The 16138-nt window shown below is 37.2% G+C and overlaps 2 protein-coding genes across 10 annotated transcripts in view; both read right to left on the bottom strand.

The window, feature by feature from the left end:
- Positions 1-5: 5 nt before the first annotated feature.
- On the bottom strand, positions 6-9950 carry LOC113111117 (acyl-CoA dehydrogenase family member 9, mitochondrial-like). Its single transcript, XM_026275597.1, has 18 exons — positions 9695-9950; positions 8848-8941; positions 8531-8632; positions 8269-8375; positions 7368-7468; positions 7199-7277; positions 6936-7110; positions 6108-6181; positions 5954-6029; positions 5791-5861; positions 5581-5700; positions 5359-5487; positions 4083-4162; positions 3883-4009; positions 3518-3595; positions 2053-2181; positions 1342-1414; positions 6-1105 (listed from the first exon to the last, which is right to left on the bottom strand). The coding sequence occupies exons 1-18, from the start codon at positions 9860-9862 to the stop codon at positions 1005-1007; spliced, it is 1884 nt and encodes a 627-aa protein (XP_026131382.1). The 5' UTR covers positions 9863-9950; the 3' UTR covers positions 6-1004.
- Positions 9951-11294: 1344 nt separating this feature from the next.
- Positions 11295-16138, bottom strand: part of iqsec1b (IQ motif and Sec7 domain ArfGEF 1b) — a 166537-nt gene continuing 161693 nt past the window's right edge. For 7 of the 9 annotated variants that reach the window (XM_026275587.1, XM_026275592.1, XM_026275590.1 and 4 more), the window contains one exon: positions 14585-15124. In XM_026275587.1, coding sequence (XP_026131372.1) covers positions 14585-15124 — 540 coding nt within the window. Of the gene's footprint in view, positions 15125-16138 lie in introns of all 9 variants that reach the window. The other 2 variants (XM_026275586.1, XM_026275593.1) reach the window with 2 other exon arrangements.

Genomic DNA, 16138 nt, shown 5'->3' with positions numbered 1-16138 from the left:
AAACATCTTTTTTTTTAATTTTTATTATTATATCAGATTTATTGTTAGATGAACATTTTTAGATCTCACATCTACAGACCATTATGTCTCCTATCAGGCAGACTTCCACCAAACATACTTTCCTTTAAAATCTAATCCCTGTTTTTTCCCTCTCAGCCCATTCCCGTTATTTCTGTGGTCCAGCCTTCTGAAAAGACTGGCTCAGCAGAGAGGGAGGCCAATATTCCATTTGCTCCTGGACCCTTTCAGAACCACAGCCTGAGCTGGGACAAAAACACAATTCCAAGATACTCATCCCAGTACAGAAAATTCCACTTCAGGTTAGACATAATCCTTGTTTTTCAGTTTGTACCTTTTTAATAATTAATAACAGGCTAAATTACTGCACCCCAACTTGTAAATAAGTGTGAACCATTCACACTATTAATATAAATTCTCGAAAAAAACACCAAATATGTCCTGGAAGCACTTCTTGGGTGCAGAAATGAGAGAAAAAAAATTAATTAATCAACTTTTAAACTGCTCTGTCAGTAAAAATCCGATTTTTTAAAAAACAGAGATTACTGGAGGCCACATTCCTTTCTGCACAAGCGAAGTGTTTTACCGCTCACAGATGAAGAGAAAAACAAACACTCCTGTCGGAAACCTCCTGAAGCCCCAAAGACACCTGTGACAACTGCCCACTTCAAACACACCAGAAACATCACGGAGATGAGAACCAACAAAGACATCACCTTACATGTGCATTAAAGGTATTTCTTCATAACCACTTGGATTTTATGTCATTCAACAAATATTAAGAAGCACTTAGGCAGCACTAGATATAAAATACTGATATAAAAAGAAGTAAAATGTTGAGAGTGAGGCTCAATCCGGACTGCATATTGTGAGGAACAGAAGTATTTTATAGTAAGTGAACAATCGCAGCAGTTCCTCTCACTTTTGCTGGGTTAAACGGAGACACAGGGTTGTGGGAAACCTTTCTGACAACGAGAGCCGTCTCATCAGAAGGTTCTGTCCAGAGGATGCGAGCAGACATACGCCCTCTTAGCTAAGACCTCCTGGGCGATCTTCTTTATGTTGGCATCATTGTTCTCCGGGGAATCTGGAGAGAACACAAACCCCAATCCGTTCAGTGACACTCTGATCTAATGCATTGACTGGAGTTATTAGGCGGATGGTAATTGGAACAGTATGAAGAGTGCATTCAAGTGTTAGCGACTGACTGACTTATGGTTTGTAAGGCATTGAAGGAAATTCTACAACATATGCAAGCGCTTTGTCTTGCTATGCAATAAAACGAGAAGGGCTGGTATTAATTATACTGTGCGTTTTACTCACTTTTTTGAAGCTGAGTCAACAAGAAGTTGTTCTTGAAATGAGCATCCTTGCAGAAAGTGTTGGTGAGCAGCACCTGAAACCCAGCAGAGATTTAACAAGGCTGTTTACATTAACGATTTCAAAATTAACGTGCAAGCAAATTTCCTTTATTATGAGGTTTTTGTTGGCAAAATTATTTTACACTCTTTGACCTAAGAGCCATTCAAAAAAAGTAGAAAAGACATGGGGAATTATGAAATGTATGTTTAGAAGCATGCAAAACCTTCTATTACTTTGTCGGATTAAGCCAATATGCAAGCAAGCAGCACAGTCACAGCATGACAAGTCATTAAAATGTTTCCGTCAATTGTTTCTCTCATGCAAAATCAAAACAGCTCTGCTGCTATGAATTAAAATGCCTCCCGGGAGCAATCCACTTCTGAGAAGAAATGCATTATTTGTCACGCTGCGACATCCACAATCCTTTCAAGTTTAGTCCTCTAAACAGGTCAAGTAAATAAGTGGTTTCTTTCTTCTGTCTTAATCTGTACTTGTTCAACACTGCATGCTTCATTTAAATGCTTTGACTGAACACTGAACAAAAAGACTGAAGTCTTGAGGCAAGTCTCAAAACTAAGAATCGCTTTACAGGACGAGGTAACGTGCTCCTTTAAAATGGCCTGTTTTGAAACTGAGTGTGACCTCAGGGTGGAAGGTTTAAGTGGCTGTTACCTCATGGTCATGGTTTCGCAGGCCGATGCTGATGGAGCGACTGGTGCGGGACAGGACGGCTGTCATGGCGTAGAGGTTAATTAATACATCTGCAACTTTCTTCAACACAAGCTGCTCCTCGACAATTGTCTGAAACAGATGAAGTTACAGATATAACTGCAGAAGTGAAAGTGTAATATTAAGGGTTTTTGACAAAATGCTTTATATAAAGAATCAATAAAGTTCATGCAAAAAACGTAATAAAGTTTAGATTTTTTGTTTGCATTCTATGAACACTACCATTCAAAAGTTAGAATTTTCAGCTTCAGTCTATAATAATGCTTCAGAAATCATTCCAATATGCTGATTTAGTGCTGCTCAGCTGCTCTGCTTAATAATTTTGTGGAAATTGTGGTATGTTTTTTCAGGATTCTTTGATGAATAGAAAGCGCCGTAGAACAGCATTTATTTGAAATAGATTTTTTGTAACATTATAAAATGTCTTTACTGTCACTTTTGATCAACATGAAACACCCTTGCTGAATAAAAGTATTGAATTATTTAAAAAAAGCATATACTGGAGCATATACTTAACTGAATTCACATTTCTCATGAACTTAAAAATATATATTTATCTACAAAGCCAATTCCTATCATTAAAGTTTGAATCAAAAAAAGTTTTTTATTTATTTACAAAAACTAACACTTCAATTAAAACAAAATCAGTTTAAAATGTTTTGGTCCCAACATAATTCTGTTGGTTTCATTTGTGTTATTTTATCATTTTGATGATGTGAAACTGTACTGATAATCATTTAAGCACAGATTTGTCTGTATCTAGAATTAAACCCTCTATCTCTATATTATATTTCAAGATGTTTCACTTGATCTAGGTCACTCAAAGTAGGAAAATCAAGGCAGTCCTAACAGTAACAGAAACAGTGCGCTGCAACAGGAAAAACAGTGTGTGGATATCTGAAGCACTTCCAGGCTGCTCTCTTGTGACTGCAGTCTGATTACAATAGCACGGCCACACAGACGTCCATTCAGAAAAGAGAGAGTGGGGCCAGCTGTGTCACATATGAACATTACCTCAACCCAACAGGAAAGAAGGGACCAGAGACGAGGTCCCAGCAGCGCTAACAGCCCACGCTAATCACCTTGTGCATTACAAGAAAAAACACGCCTGTTTCTGAATGTTAAACCAATGGTCATTTTTCATTTTCTAGCAGCATCTGAGGAATGTGCACAAACTCGGATTAAAAACTGATGGTGAGGAAAATGAGATTGATGGGAATGGTGACTATGTGGCGCAGCTTACTATAAATATCTGTTTCTATGTATAAAGAAAGAGGTTTGCTTTGGCAAGACATTATCTGTCATACAGTAAAATAAATAAATAATTATATAATTATTTCATTAAACAAGAATACAGCTTCAAAAAGTTTCTAAATAATCCAATAAGTAATAAATCAAACAGTTTTACCTTTCCATATTGGTACAGTAATCTTTCCACAGTGGAGCCGAAGTGTGCAGCGTTCTGCTCAAACATTTTGGCGCTCTCCTGTGGGAGAAAGATGACATCATCACTCCTCTGAAAACGAGCTGGGCTCAATTACCCGACCACACGGGTTTAAAGGAGAGATCAGAAGGAAGGATTTCGCCTGATGAAATGTGACTGGCAGGAGAACTAGGCGAGATCAGATGTGAGGGTGACAGGACTTTTACTGGACAACCCTGCGCTGCTGTTATTACCATGACGTACATTCAGTTTATGACCACTGGTGTCCTTTTACTCTATAATATGACAGTTTACGACTATATAGAGCACAAGCAGCACTGGTTCTGTACCGTCAGACTGGGGTGCACAACGCCATCTTTGCCGGTCAGTCCAAAGTCCACCGTCCTCACCACTGAGTCTTTCAATTTCTTTCCCAGAATCTCAAACACCACCCCCACATTACCCTTCTTCATCTCCCTGTGAGAAGACAATGTCATATGTCAAATCATGCAGTTGTGTTACTTTTAAATATAAACTATCAATGACATACTTTATTTTTCCTGTTAGTATTTTGCCAGCATACTGCATTCCGGTAAGTGCGATGTACATCCTCAAAATCTCATTAGTGCCCTAAAAGCAGGAAAGAAAAATAAAGCACATTATATAATACATTCAGTTGTTTTTGCATGTTTATTCTGGAGCCTTACGTTTATGACAACATGCCCCCTGGTGGTAAAAAAAAAATTCTATATATGGTCCCCGTGATTTTGGCAAGACAGACATGATCCTGGATCAAAATTATTGTCCAAAACATAGACCTAACCCTACCCATAATTTATCATTAAAATCTGAGAGAAATTATAGTTGAATATCAAGGGTGGAGAAGCACTTAACTCTGGTTGTAAGGCTAAAACTGACATTGTAAACTTGTCCCTCAATTCTGATTGGTTGCTTGAAATGTTGTTTCAGGATCAACGAATATGTGTGTGTGTGTGTGTGTGTGACCCTGGACCTTAAGTGTCAATTTTTTTAAATTGAGATTTATACATCACGTGAAAGTAATTATGTAATTATGTTTTTGGTTGATGTGAGGTTTGTTATGATCACACAATATTTGGCCGAGATGAAAATAAATCTAATCTGAATGAATCTAAGGGTGCAAGAAAATCTAAATAATGAGAAAATGACCTTTAAATCTGTCCAAATGAACCAAAATCAAAAATATTTATATATTTACGGTAGGAAATTTACAAAATATTTTAATGGAACATGATCTTTGATCAATATCCTAATGATTTTTGGCGGGAAAATTGTTTTTTTTTTGACCCATACAATGTTTTTTTTTTGGCTAATGCTAAAAATATACCCCAGTGACTTAAAGACTGGTTTTGTGGTCCAGGGTCACACACACACACACACACACACACACACACACACACACACACACACACACACACATTTATATTTCAAATAAAAGCTTCCTATTCAAAGAATCCTCAAAAATGAAACAGTTTCCATAAATATATTAAGATACACAACTGTTTTCAACTTTGATAAGAAATGTTGAGCAGCAAATAATAATATCAGAAAAATTAAACACTGAAATTTAAATGTTTTTTTTTTTTAATAAATGGAAAATGTTTATTTAACATGTAAAATATTTTAGTAGCCCTTCTCCCAGAACACAAGATCCAGGAGGCGTGGTTGGATCCACGTTTAGTGGGTGGAGAATGGTAGGGTTAATGGTGGAGATGGGTGGGTTTAGGTATATGTAAGGTGGGAGGAGTTGGAGCTGGATCCAGCCATGTAATCCTGTTCCTCTGTACCTCAAATATCTGGAGGATGCGGCAATCCCTGAGGTAGCGCTCGTAGGGGTAGTTCTTGGTGAAGCCCAGCCCTCCTAAAACCTGCAGGGCTTCACTCACACAGATCCAGCTGCCCTCAGAGCTGAAGACCTGTATAACCACCACTGAGGGTCAATGCTCCAACATGGTTTTTTTTTTCCATTTAGAATAGTGATAAGTGATAATGATTTCATGTTACTTTACTTTGACCATAGCAGCCTCCAGAGAACAGTCTGGGACTCCAGGTCGGTCCATCATTCCAGCAGTGAGATAAGCCATGCTCTCCATCACAAACGCATTCAGGGTCATGGTAGCAAACTTATCCTGTGCCAAAGAAAAATAAAATCACATGGTGACTTAGCAAATACTAACAACAGAATCATTCAATATGATTAAACATAAGACATAACATACCTGAATCATTCCAAACTCAGAAAGGCTCCTGCTGAATTGTTTTCTTGTGCATGCATATTCTGATGTCATCTCTGGAATGATGTGGCATGTGAATTTAAATTTAAGGATCCATTTACAAGGATGTGAGTAATAATGGTGAATTTTTAATGAATCGTGCTCTCACCGATCAGCCTCTTGATCATCCCTGCTCCTGCACTGCCCATGCTGAAGCGCCCATTATTCAGAATGTTCATGGCGACCTAAGCGTACATCACGTGTCAATGCAACATGATGTTGTCATGGTGTTAAAAATGTGCACTGAAGGGAGATTGCATCACCTTAAAACCACCACCAACTTCACCAATGACATTCTCAATTGGCACCTTGGTGTCTTCAAAGGTGATCTCACAGGCTATTGAAAGGAAGTACAAATATTCAATAAATTGATTTATATAACCAACCATTTCTGTGACGTCTTTTACTTAATAATGTGTAAGTGTATGCATAAAAAAACAACAACAAAAAAACGACAACTTAATTTCGAACAATAAATACAGTTATATATATATATATATATATATATATATATATATATATTAAATAATATATATGTTTATTTAATTTTTACTTAGGAATTAATGCCTGTTTGATACATCTTTAAAATAAATGGCAATTTGTTATATACAGTATATACTAACTTTCAATAGTTTGGGATTGATAAGATTTAATGTGTTTTTTTTTAAAACAACTTCACAATTTAAAATAACTTTTCTATTTTAATATATTTCAAAATGTAATTTATTATTCCTATCATGTTAATGTCCTTTGATCCTATAGAAATCATTCTAATAGGTAGATTTGGTGCTTAAGAAACATTTCTTTTTCATTAAAAATGTTGAAAACTGTTTAAGATTTTTTCGTTGAAACCGTGATTTCAGGATACTTTGATGAACAAAAGTTCAATAGAATAGCATTTATTTGAAAAATTTATCTTTTGGAACATTATAAAAGTCTTATTAAAAAAAAAATCATTTGAACTGTGGTTTACAGTAGAGGTCCGAGTTTTTCTCCAGTTTTGAGATGGATTGAAATTCAATCACAAATACATTTCAACATTAGCTTCAAACACAAAAGTAGATGAACTTACTAAAACAGTTTAAACTTACTGTTTGAGCCTCTGATGCCCAGTTTGTCTTCAGGCTTGCCACTTGCGATGCCACCGAACGCCCTCTCTACAATGAAAGCTGTGATCTTATCTTTCTTTTGACCATCTGTGTCAACAACTTCAGTTCTGGCAAACACAGTCATGATGTCTGCCCAGCCACCATTGGAGATCCAAAACTTGAGAGCAAACATAAAAATGTAATCAAAATCATCCAATAAAAAGACTTCACTATGCCAAACACAATGACCTGATTGAAGCAGTCACCTTTGTGCCATTGAGCAAGAAGTGCTTGCCATCTTCTGTCAGCGTGGCGCGTGTCTGTATAGATGCAGCATCACTGCCACTAACACGAGAGAAGATGTGTCATTTAAAAATAATTACCAAAGCAGATTTGAAAATGAAATGGCTTTTAATCTTAGGTTATATGTCGTACCTTCCAGGTTCAGTGAGGCAGAAAGCTGCAATATGCTCTCCTGTTGCTAGTTTGGGGAGGTACTTTGCTTTCTGAGCTTCATTTCCAGCTATCAGTATGCCCTGAAATACAGAGATTGTTATGGAAATTATCAATTAACATAGAACTTAAAGGAATAGCAAATGAAAATGAGCTCAAATGTGCTCATCTGCAGGCTATCCAAGATGTATACAAGTTTATTTCTTCCTCAGAATGGATTTGTAGAAATCTAGCATTACATCACTTGCTCACCAATGGATCCTCTGCAGTAAATGGGTGCCGTCAGAACAAGAGTCAAAACAGCTGATAAAAACATTACAGTAATCCACAAGTAATCCACATGACTCCAGTCTATCAATTGTGAAGTGAAAATCTGCATAATGCAATATTTTTCCTTAAGATAATTTATTTCACCTAGTTCCCTGTTCAAAATATTGCATGTCTTATCTGAATCAGGAGAGCACAGATCAAGTATTATTTGCCAGCAAAATGGTCAAAAATAGTTTAAAAACATATGTCAGTGGTTTTTGGTATGAAAGGATAACAATGTATGGGCTTTTTCACTGAACTATGTTAGATTATTTTGGACAGAAGTGACGAATTGAAATTTAATGCCTTAATAATGCATTTGTTTCTTATAAACACACAGCTTTTCACTTCACAAGACGTTAACTGACGGACTGCAGTTGTGTTGATTACTGGATTACTGCGTGGTTTTTATCAGTTGTTTTGACTCTCATTCTGATGGCACCCATTCACTGTAGAGAAACCATTGGGATCAAAATTTTCGATGGTGAGTACACTTTCAGCAAATTTTCATTTTTGGGTGAATTATTGCTTTACTACAGTATGCACGATGCAACACAGACAGTCATTTGCTCACCTTCAGACCAATGGCTTGATGTGCTGCCAGTGTGACCGCAATAGCCCCATCTAAAGACGTGATCTCTCCTAACCTGGCATACATGGTGTTTGAGAGGCCCAGACCGCCTGGAGAGAACAGGCAAAGAAGAAGATGCAAATCTCTGATGGTATATTAGAATATTATATATATATATATATATATATATATATATATATATATATATATATATATATATATATATATATATATATTAATTTATGAAATCAGAGGTCAGTCCCACCATATTCTTCAGGTATCTGGATCCCAAACAGCCCCAGTTCCTTCAGCCCATTTAAAGTCTCAGGCGGAATTACAGCATCATGGTCAATCTTCGTGGAATCAACTATGGTGATATTTGCACAAGTACAGAAAAATATATATTTCTCAGTCATTTGTATGAATAACATAAGAAAATGCAAAAGCTGATATCAGTTAATAAGCCAGTATAATACATGACATAATATATGAAGGCCTCACAATAATAATAATAATAATAATAATAATAATAATAATAATAATAATAATAAAAATCATTAATGCATGTTTTGTTGTACCCACCATCTTCATTGAAAAACTTTTCCACAGGCTGAACAAGTTGGTTTATTTCCTCTAATTCTTCATTACTGATTTCTGGGTAGGGAAAGACTTCAGCCTAAACGATGTATAAAGATGTATAAATATATTTAGAATAAAATTTTAATGTACAGTAACAATGCATTACTGAGTATTTAAATGGGGCATAATACACGCAGTTTCACCAAATCTCAAGTTAATCTTGAGTACCTATCGAGCAATAGTGCATCCTTCATATCTCCAAAAAGTATTTAGTTTTATCATATATATAAAAGAAATATACAGCTTTACGATTCTTTCCGGAAAAAGCCGAGCTCCTGGAGGCGTACCGTGGGCGGAGCTAAAGAGTGACGAGCACTTGAGCGCCGAATGCCAAAACACACTTCTGATCACTGAACTATAATAGAGAACAGATCAGTGCTTTTGATGCCGTTTCACTTACCCTCTGCAGATCTGAATCATGACCGGGATCTTTTATAGCTGGGACAGCTCCAAATCCAGCATCGAACTGGGCCTTGTTTTTAAAATGTTCAGCAACAACTCGCTTGTGAAACTATTGCTGCCCCGGAAAAACAAACTCTATCCACCGTTTATATACCGCTGGGAAATAAGATTTTTATCCAACTTTTTAACCGTGTAAACAATTCTGAATCCTTGAAACAGCATTGCCCCCCCCCCCCCCCAAAGAAAACCATCTTCTGTAATAACTATACATATTATTAACATTTTGACGCTTTGACCTTGCCCAAATGGTGTCATCTTTTAATAGCTATGTCAGATATGTACACAATAAACAACAATTTATTCTGCAGTTTGTTGACATTAACGTTACCTTGTTTACTTTGCCCAGGAACAGATCTTTGGCATATGTCAAACTCCTCGCACTGGATCTAATGGATCGTCGAGACTGAAAGTGATGCAGACAAGCTCCTCGTGCAGCAAACAGATTTCTCCCAAATTTGACCGATCTTGACACAACGATAAGTTTGTTCAGGTTCATCTTCAACGTAGATACTCACATTAAACACCCTGCAACTGACTAAAACACCTTTCACCCATTTTCGTCTCACGTTGATGACGACACGAGTCCGTTTGGCGGCAGTTCATTTGATGCCCTGCAGATGTCAGTGTTTAGCTGCAACACACAAATTATATATTTCGATGCTGAGTAAAAATATCTTGATCGTCAATTCTCTCTGGTCTCTGATTTCATCACAGTACTTGCTCGAGTTTAAGTGAATTCCTGGGTCCAGATATTACTGAAATAACAGTAATGAGCAGTTCAGCGGGGTTCTTTCCTTCCAGTCCATCTTTAGGCAGCAACACCGCCTTGGTGTTGACAGTGAAGATTTAACCCTTAAAGCTGCTCTATTTATAGCCTAGAGCAGGCGAGACAGACACAGACAAAAAGGGTGCAGAGTCTCTTTCTCACCACCTGTCTGTAGGTCACATGCGTAATACATTTTTATCCAGTCATTCACAACTTATGTGCTTGATTATTATATTCACAGAAAAACATATCTTGAAACTTTCAGCCTTATCATTTATGTTTGGGGTTGGTTAGTTTCAAATATTTTTTTTACACAAGTCTCTTATGCTCACAAAGGCTGCTTTTATTCGATCAAAAATACAGTACAATTTAACGTAACCGTTTTCCATTGTAATATATTTTTAATTTAATTTATTCCCGTGATGGCAAAGCTGAATTTTCAGAATCATTACTCCAGTCTTCAAGTGTCACATCATCCTTCAGAAATCATTCTAATATGCTGATTTTCGTGCTCGAAAAATATTACACATTTACAATGGTGAAAACGAAAGAGTTCAAAAGAACAGCATTTAATTTGAAAAATAAATATTCTGTAACACCTTAAATACTTCACTGTCACTTTTGATGTTAATGTGTCCTTGCTGAATTAAGTATGAAAAAAAAACCCTTACTGACATTTTGAACAGTAATGAACATTATATTTTTTATATTGTCAAAGCATTTGTTTGAAGTCTTGACTCCTGATTCAGACCTCATCTATGGATGCCACTGCATAAAGGAGGATGTACTGACCTTAAGTTTGACATTCACAAATATAAAGACACTAAGAAACTCCAGTTTATCAAAGCTCTCAAGGAGCACTGAGAAGATGAATAGGGACTAACAGTTATTCACAGAATGCTTTAGTCTGAACACTATTAACTGAAATGTATGAATAAAAATATATCAGAGTTGAAAGACTATTGCAAGAATTCTGAGAAGCAGCAAACCTTTCACAAAGCCAGTTACGCAATGACCTCGCTGGCTCAAATGTACCAGTATGGTGAATTCAGTTTGTAGAGTTTTGAAGGCTATTCCTTATGATTCATATTTAACTACAACACACAAATGTATTCATAAAGGGCTTTTGAGATGCACAGAAAATGTTAAGGACTTGGAAACATGCATTCAAAATGATTTATTTCAACATAATGTGTGCTTTAATACAGAACAATACAAGTTAGGAATTTTATGGTATATTGTTTTATTTCATGTTCTCAACATGGTCACAGTTATAGTTAAACATCAACAGGGTCTCATCATCTACTTAGAAACAGAATGCATATTAAAATCATCCTCTCCTTGTTTGGTAATTAAAAAAATGAAATGTATGAGTGGACGCACATGAAAGGCGATGAGAGTTATGTAACAGTCGGCTTATTAAAGAAGATCCTATGACAAACTTGAGAAGTACATTTGGTAGCAGAAGCAGTGTCATGTTATTTTGAGTCTCTTTAAGGTGAAAAAAGGACTACACTGTCAATGCGATGGCCGAGCGAAAAACAAAAAAGTATTATACAGACTATGTACACATAAACCCAACCCCCTACCCTTACACTTTCCCTTTTTCATCCATATTAGATTTATATATGATATGCTTTTTTTCTATTTTCTCACATTGGTTTGTGATATATACAGCGACACAGGCTTTTTACAGAAAAAACTAAACAAAAACAAAACTGAAGTGTAATCTTTTTTGGGGGGGTAAACAAGAGATATACATGCCGAAATGCAGTGGCACAGCATAAAATGTAACTGCAAGCCAACACCACTTAAAAAAAAAAACAACACAATCGAACAAACAAAAGAAAGCACATTTCTTCATTTTTAAATAAGGTCATATTTCAAGCAGAGGTGCTAGGCATCAGCTGCATGCAAAGCTTGGTGATGTTTTGACTTGACCGTCCAGTACTGTACAGTACATAGCTGAAGCGCACCAATACATTTACAATACACTGCACTTAAATCCATTAAAAACATTCAACACAAAGGTGAAAAACCTAAAAAAAAAAAAAAAAACCACCTTGGAAAGAGACATTTTCTTGACAATTTTATTGTATTTATGGTGTGTTGTTTGGTCAGAAATGGCTTCGAGTGATCGTATTTGTACACAGAGATGAGCTGCTGTACTTTACAAATTACTGGTTTCAGTGCATCTTGGGAACAAGCCAGGTGTTATGAAGTCTGATAATGACATAAACACGGATTTATGCTCTATAATCTGTAAGCTTCTATTATTATTATTATTATTATACGGATGTGCCCCGGCGGCACTTCATTACGATTAGGCTACCGACTAATATTTCCCTTTATAAACGATTTGATGTTCAGTGTTAGATTTTTCACGCTCAGATAAACAATAAAAAGATGTCTCCTAATTGAATCTATTTCGGTACGAAACAAGATAAAGACATTTCGAATGAAGAGAAGTCTACAGATTTTAATATGTTCATCATCATCATCATTATCATCATCACTCATTTAACAACGGTCAACTGTAACACTGATAATATCTCTGGAAATATGCAATATCTAGAGAATATTTTGTACAATATACATGCAAGAGTACTTTAGTTGACATTCCTGACTGTAGGTTGCAGGTAAAACAGAGACCAGGGAGAACAAGATGTCGGTGGGGGGGCGAGAAACAATTTGGGGTTTGAAGTATGATATTGGAAATATGATAACAGAAACAACAAACCAAATCAACCAACCAACTGGCTGAACTGTCAAAACTGAAACATACATATTGCACATGATTAATTCATTAAAAAAAGAAAGACTGAAAGAGAAACGACGCACATCAAATGTGCGTACACTGGTCTCGTATAAGAGAGCGAGCTCATTTCAACCGTGGTTTCTGTACACGAAGTGAATATTTACAAAGACGAGTGCTGTTCAGAAGCTCTGTACTTGAGTTAAAAGAGCGTCAACACACAAACTATTACATCGAATCACAGCTCCGTCACCATGTGTCTACTTACAGTATAAAACAAGTCAAAAATTGAACCGAGAAAGGGGATATGTGTGAAAAAACATGTCCAAATCTGTTCATCCGAACCGACCCACTGCTACATATTATATGCAGTTTACATTACATTAGCTGTGTTTCTGAGCAAGTGAAAGGCATTCTCACGGGAGGACAGGAGAATATGTATCAAATCTACTTCATTTCCACACAGAAGAGGGCACACGCTCAGCCTGCTGAGAAAAAAATCAACATCTCTGCACAAACTAACTCTTGAAATACGGGGAGAGAATTTGATCAGCTCTAGCTTTCCTCTGACCCAAACACAACCCCTAATGTTCGACGGCAAAATAGCCTTCCCCATCACACCGGCTTTACCATAAACATCTTCAAATGTACATTTATTTCATATTGATTTATTCATCTCTAAAAAAATAGTTAAAAAAATAAAACCATGTTGCAGCAGTGGCCGGGACCGACGAGTCGAGGCCGTGGAGGATCCATCCATGAGTTCCCCTGTTCCACCCTCACCCTTCCCACAGTCCCTGTGATTGGTTTGCGCTACGTAGATCCCGAAGGAGGTGGAGCGAACACAAGCCGGAGATTCCGGAAGAGTCTTCCAACTCCAAGGCAACCAATCATTTTCATGTTGTTCAACTGGCTGCCTACTGAGTTCAGTATCAGTGAAAACTAGTAACTCCTACGTCGAGAGTACATAGAGAATACTGAGATTTTATCTGAGGCTTCGGATCATTTTAGTCCTATAACAATAATAATAATAGCTGCTAATATTATTATTATTATTTTACAAAATACTATATGCACGACACACACAAAGCAAATCTTTTTTCGTTTTCTTTCTTTTTTTTTTTGGAATAACTCAGTCACTGCTTTTTAATAATTGGCACGTTATAGTCCCCTAACTATATCACAGAAATGTGTGGTCTACAGCTACATTAAATACTGGAACACCGCTCATTGTGACCGACTTCTCTCGAACCGTAGTTTAGTTTCTGCAAACTAATAAGCAGGCTATTTGATAATGCATTTAGGTAATTAAGTACAAGAAAACAGTTGCTCTGGTCTTTTGCGCATGCTCTTGCTTCGCCGCCAAAGTCGAGAGGGTTGAAAGTCTCTAAAATCGAGCCTAAAAGAAAGCAGCAGCAGCAGTTTTATCTGGGGCTCTACAGCTTGAACAATGACTGGTAAGAACTGATGATTTGAGTTCTAGCCGCCCAAAAAGAGAAGACCGGTGCTACACAGTGTGGCTCCCTTTTCCAGAGGAAACGGGTACTGGATGAGTTGAAACGTGAGTCATGGTGCCCTTTTATTCGTGTCCTTGTAGGCAGCAACAATCCGTCGCACGTTACAATCTAAAGAGAGGCCCAACGGTCACCCCGCCAAAAACGGTCCCATTCCCAAGTGGAAAGAGTTCACAGAGGGGCTCAAACCACAGTGCTGATGCCGCTGTGTTTTGGCTTGGTGCTGCTGGCCGCCGGAGGAGGGGCCGGAGGCTGGTTGTGGTGGTGAGGTGCATGCTGGGAGTGGGAGGGGTGCGAGGGGTGTGGCCCGTGGCCGTGGGGACCGTGCGAGTGGCTGTGAGAGGATGATGGGCCAGGCGGAGGGTGGTACTGGTGGGGTGGGTGTTGAACGTGCGCTGGGGGGTGGTAGTGATGGTGGTGGTGGTATGGAGGAGGATTCTGCATGTGGCAAAATTGAGCGTGGTGGGAGTGCATCTGTGCCTGGGTCTCGGTGACACCATCGCGGGCTGTGTGGTGCAGGGTGATAGGGTGCGGGGTGTGAGAGATGAGTGTCGGGTGGGAGGGGTGTGAGGGCTGGGGAGGCAGAGAGGGCGACTTGCCCCGCTTGGTGCCAAACAGGGAGCCCAGGAGAGAAGAGGAGTTGGGGATGGACTGCTGGCGGGAGGGGCAGTCGCGGCTGGAAGTGGCTCGACGCCGCATGTGGGGGCTGCTAATGATGGACCCCTGCAGGAGGAGGAGGAGAGAGAGAACAGAGACGTTTGTACAGCATGCTTGATGAATCAAGAGCACAGTTCCATTTATTAATAATGCACATTCTGCATTCTAAAATGTTAAATGTTTATTTGGCCGGATTTAAATGTGTAATCATTAGGGTTGGAAACCAAGAATCAATTCTGGCATTTTTTAAGTCAAAACAATAAAAAAACAACAATGATTTTCATGATATTTGATTCTATTAACAGGTCTTCAATTACCTTATTTTGCCAGGAATAATCCACAAATTATCAAAAAGACTCCCAGTCGTGTAAGAAATGAGTCGTGAACTCAAGAGTTATTGGTTTGAATCAGTCTAGTGGCTCTCTGAATGAATCATTTGATTCTTTAAGTCATTACTTTTATCATGTCCTAATCAAGAAAACCACAAACTAGTTTATGAATAGTTGTACTTAAAGCAATGTGTAGTTAAATACAAATTCAGAATATATATATATATATATATATATATATATATATATATATATATATATATATATATATATATATATATATATATATATATATATAATTTTTTTTTTGTATAAGTTAAAGTACCACCAAATATTAAGAATCAACTGTAGTTCAATTTGAAACAAATTCTTTGATTCCCATCCCTAAGAAATATATATTCCATATGTTTCAAATAATAAAACACTACCATTCAAAAGTTTGGGGTTGGTAATTTTTTTCTCCATTTATTTTAAGTCTCTTATGCTCACCCAGGCTGCATTTACTTAACTTTTTATTGCATTTTAAATTTCCATAAATTTTACTGCAATTTAAATTATCTGTTTTAACATATTTCAAAATGTAATTTACACTACTGGCCAAAATCATTAGAAAAATCTTATTTTCACCAGCTAAAAATGGTTTTAAGTCAAGTCTTTTGCTCTAGTGTGTTAGTAGGAAATATCAGTTTACATTACATTACATTTTGCCATTAATTGTAATATGTCTCTTCAAGCATATTGAAGATGTTGC

This window comes from Carassius auratus, chromosome 11, assembly GCF_003368295.1.
Source record: "Carassius auratus strain Wakin chromosome 11, ASM336829v1, whole genome shotgun sequence".
Lineage (NCBI taxonomy): Eukaryota > Metazoa > Chordata > Actinopteri > Cypriniformes > Cyprinidae > Carassius > Carassius auratus.
This window is presented reverse-complemented; position numbering and strand designations above follow the sequence as displayed.

Bases quoted from the DNA above. Each gene is read 5' to 3' on its own strand.
- LOC113111117 (XM_026275597.1), bottom strand. From the start codon at position 9,862: ATGAACCTGAACAAACTTATCGTTGTGTCAAGATCGGTCAAATTTGGG. The intron at 6,182-6,935 runs GTAAGTTTAAAC...TCCTTTCAATAG, and splicing joins GGGCATCAGAGGCTCAAACA to CCTGTGAGATCACCTTTGAA. The intron at 1,106-1,341 runs GTGAGTAAAACG...TGTTCTCTCCAG, and splicing joins GTTGACTCAGCTTCAAAAAA to ATTCCCCGGAGAACAATGAT.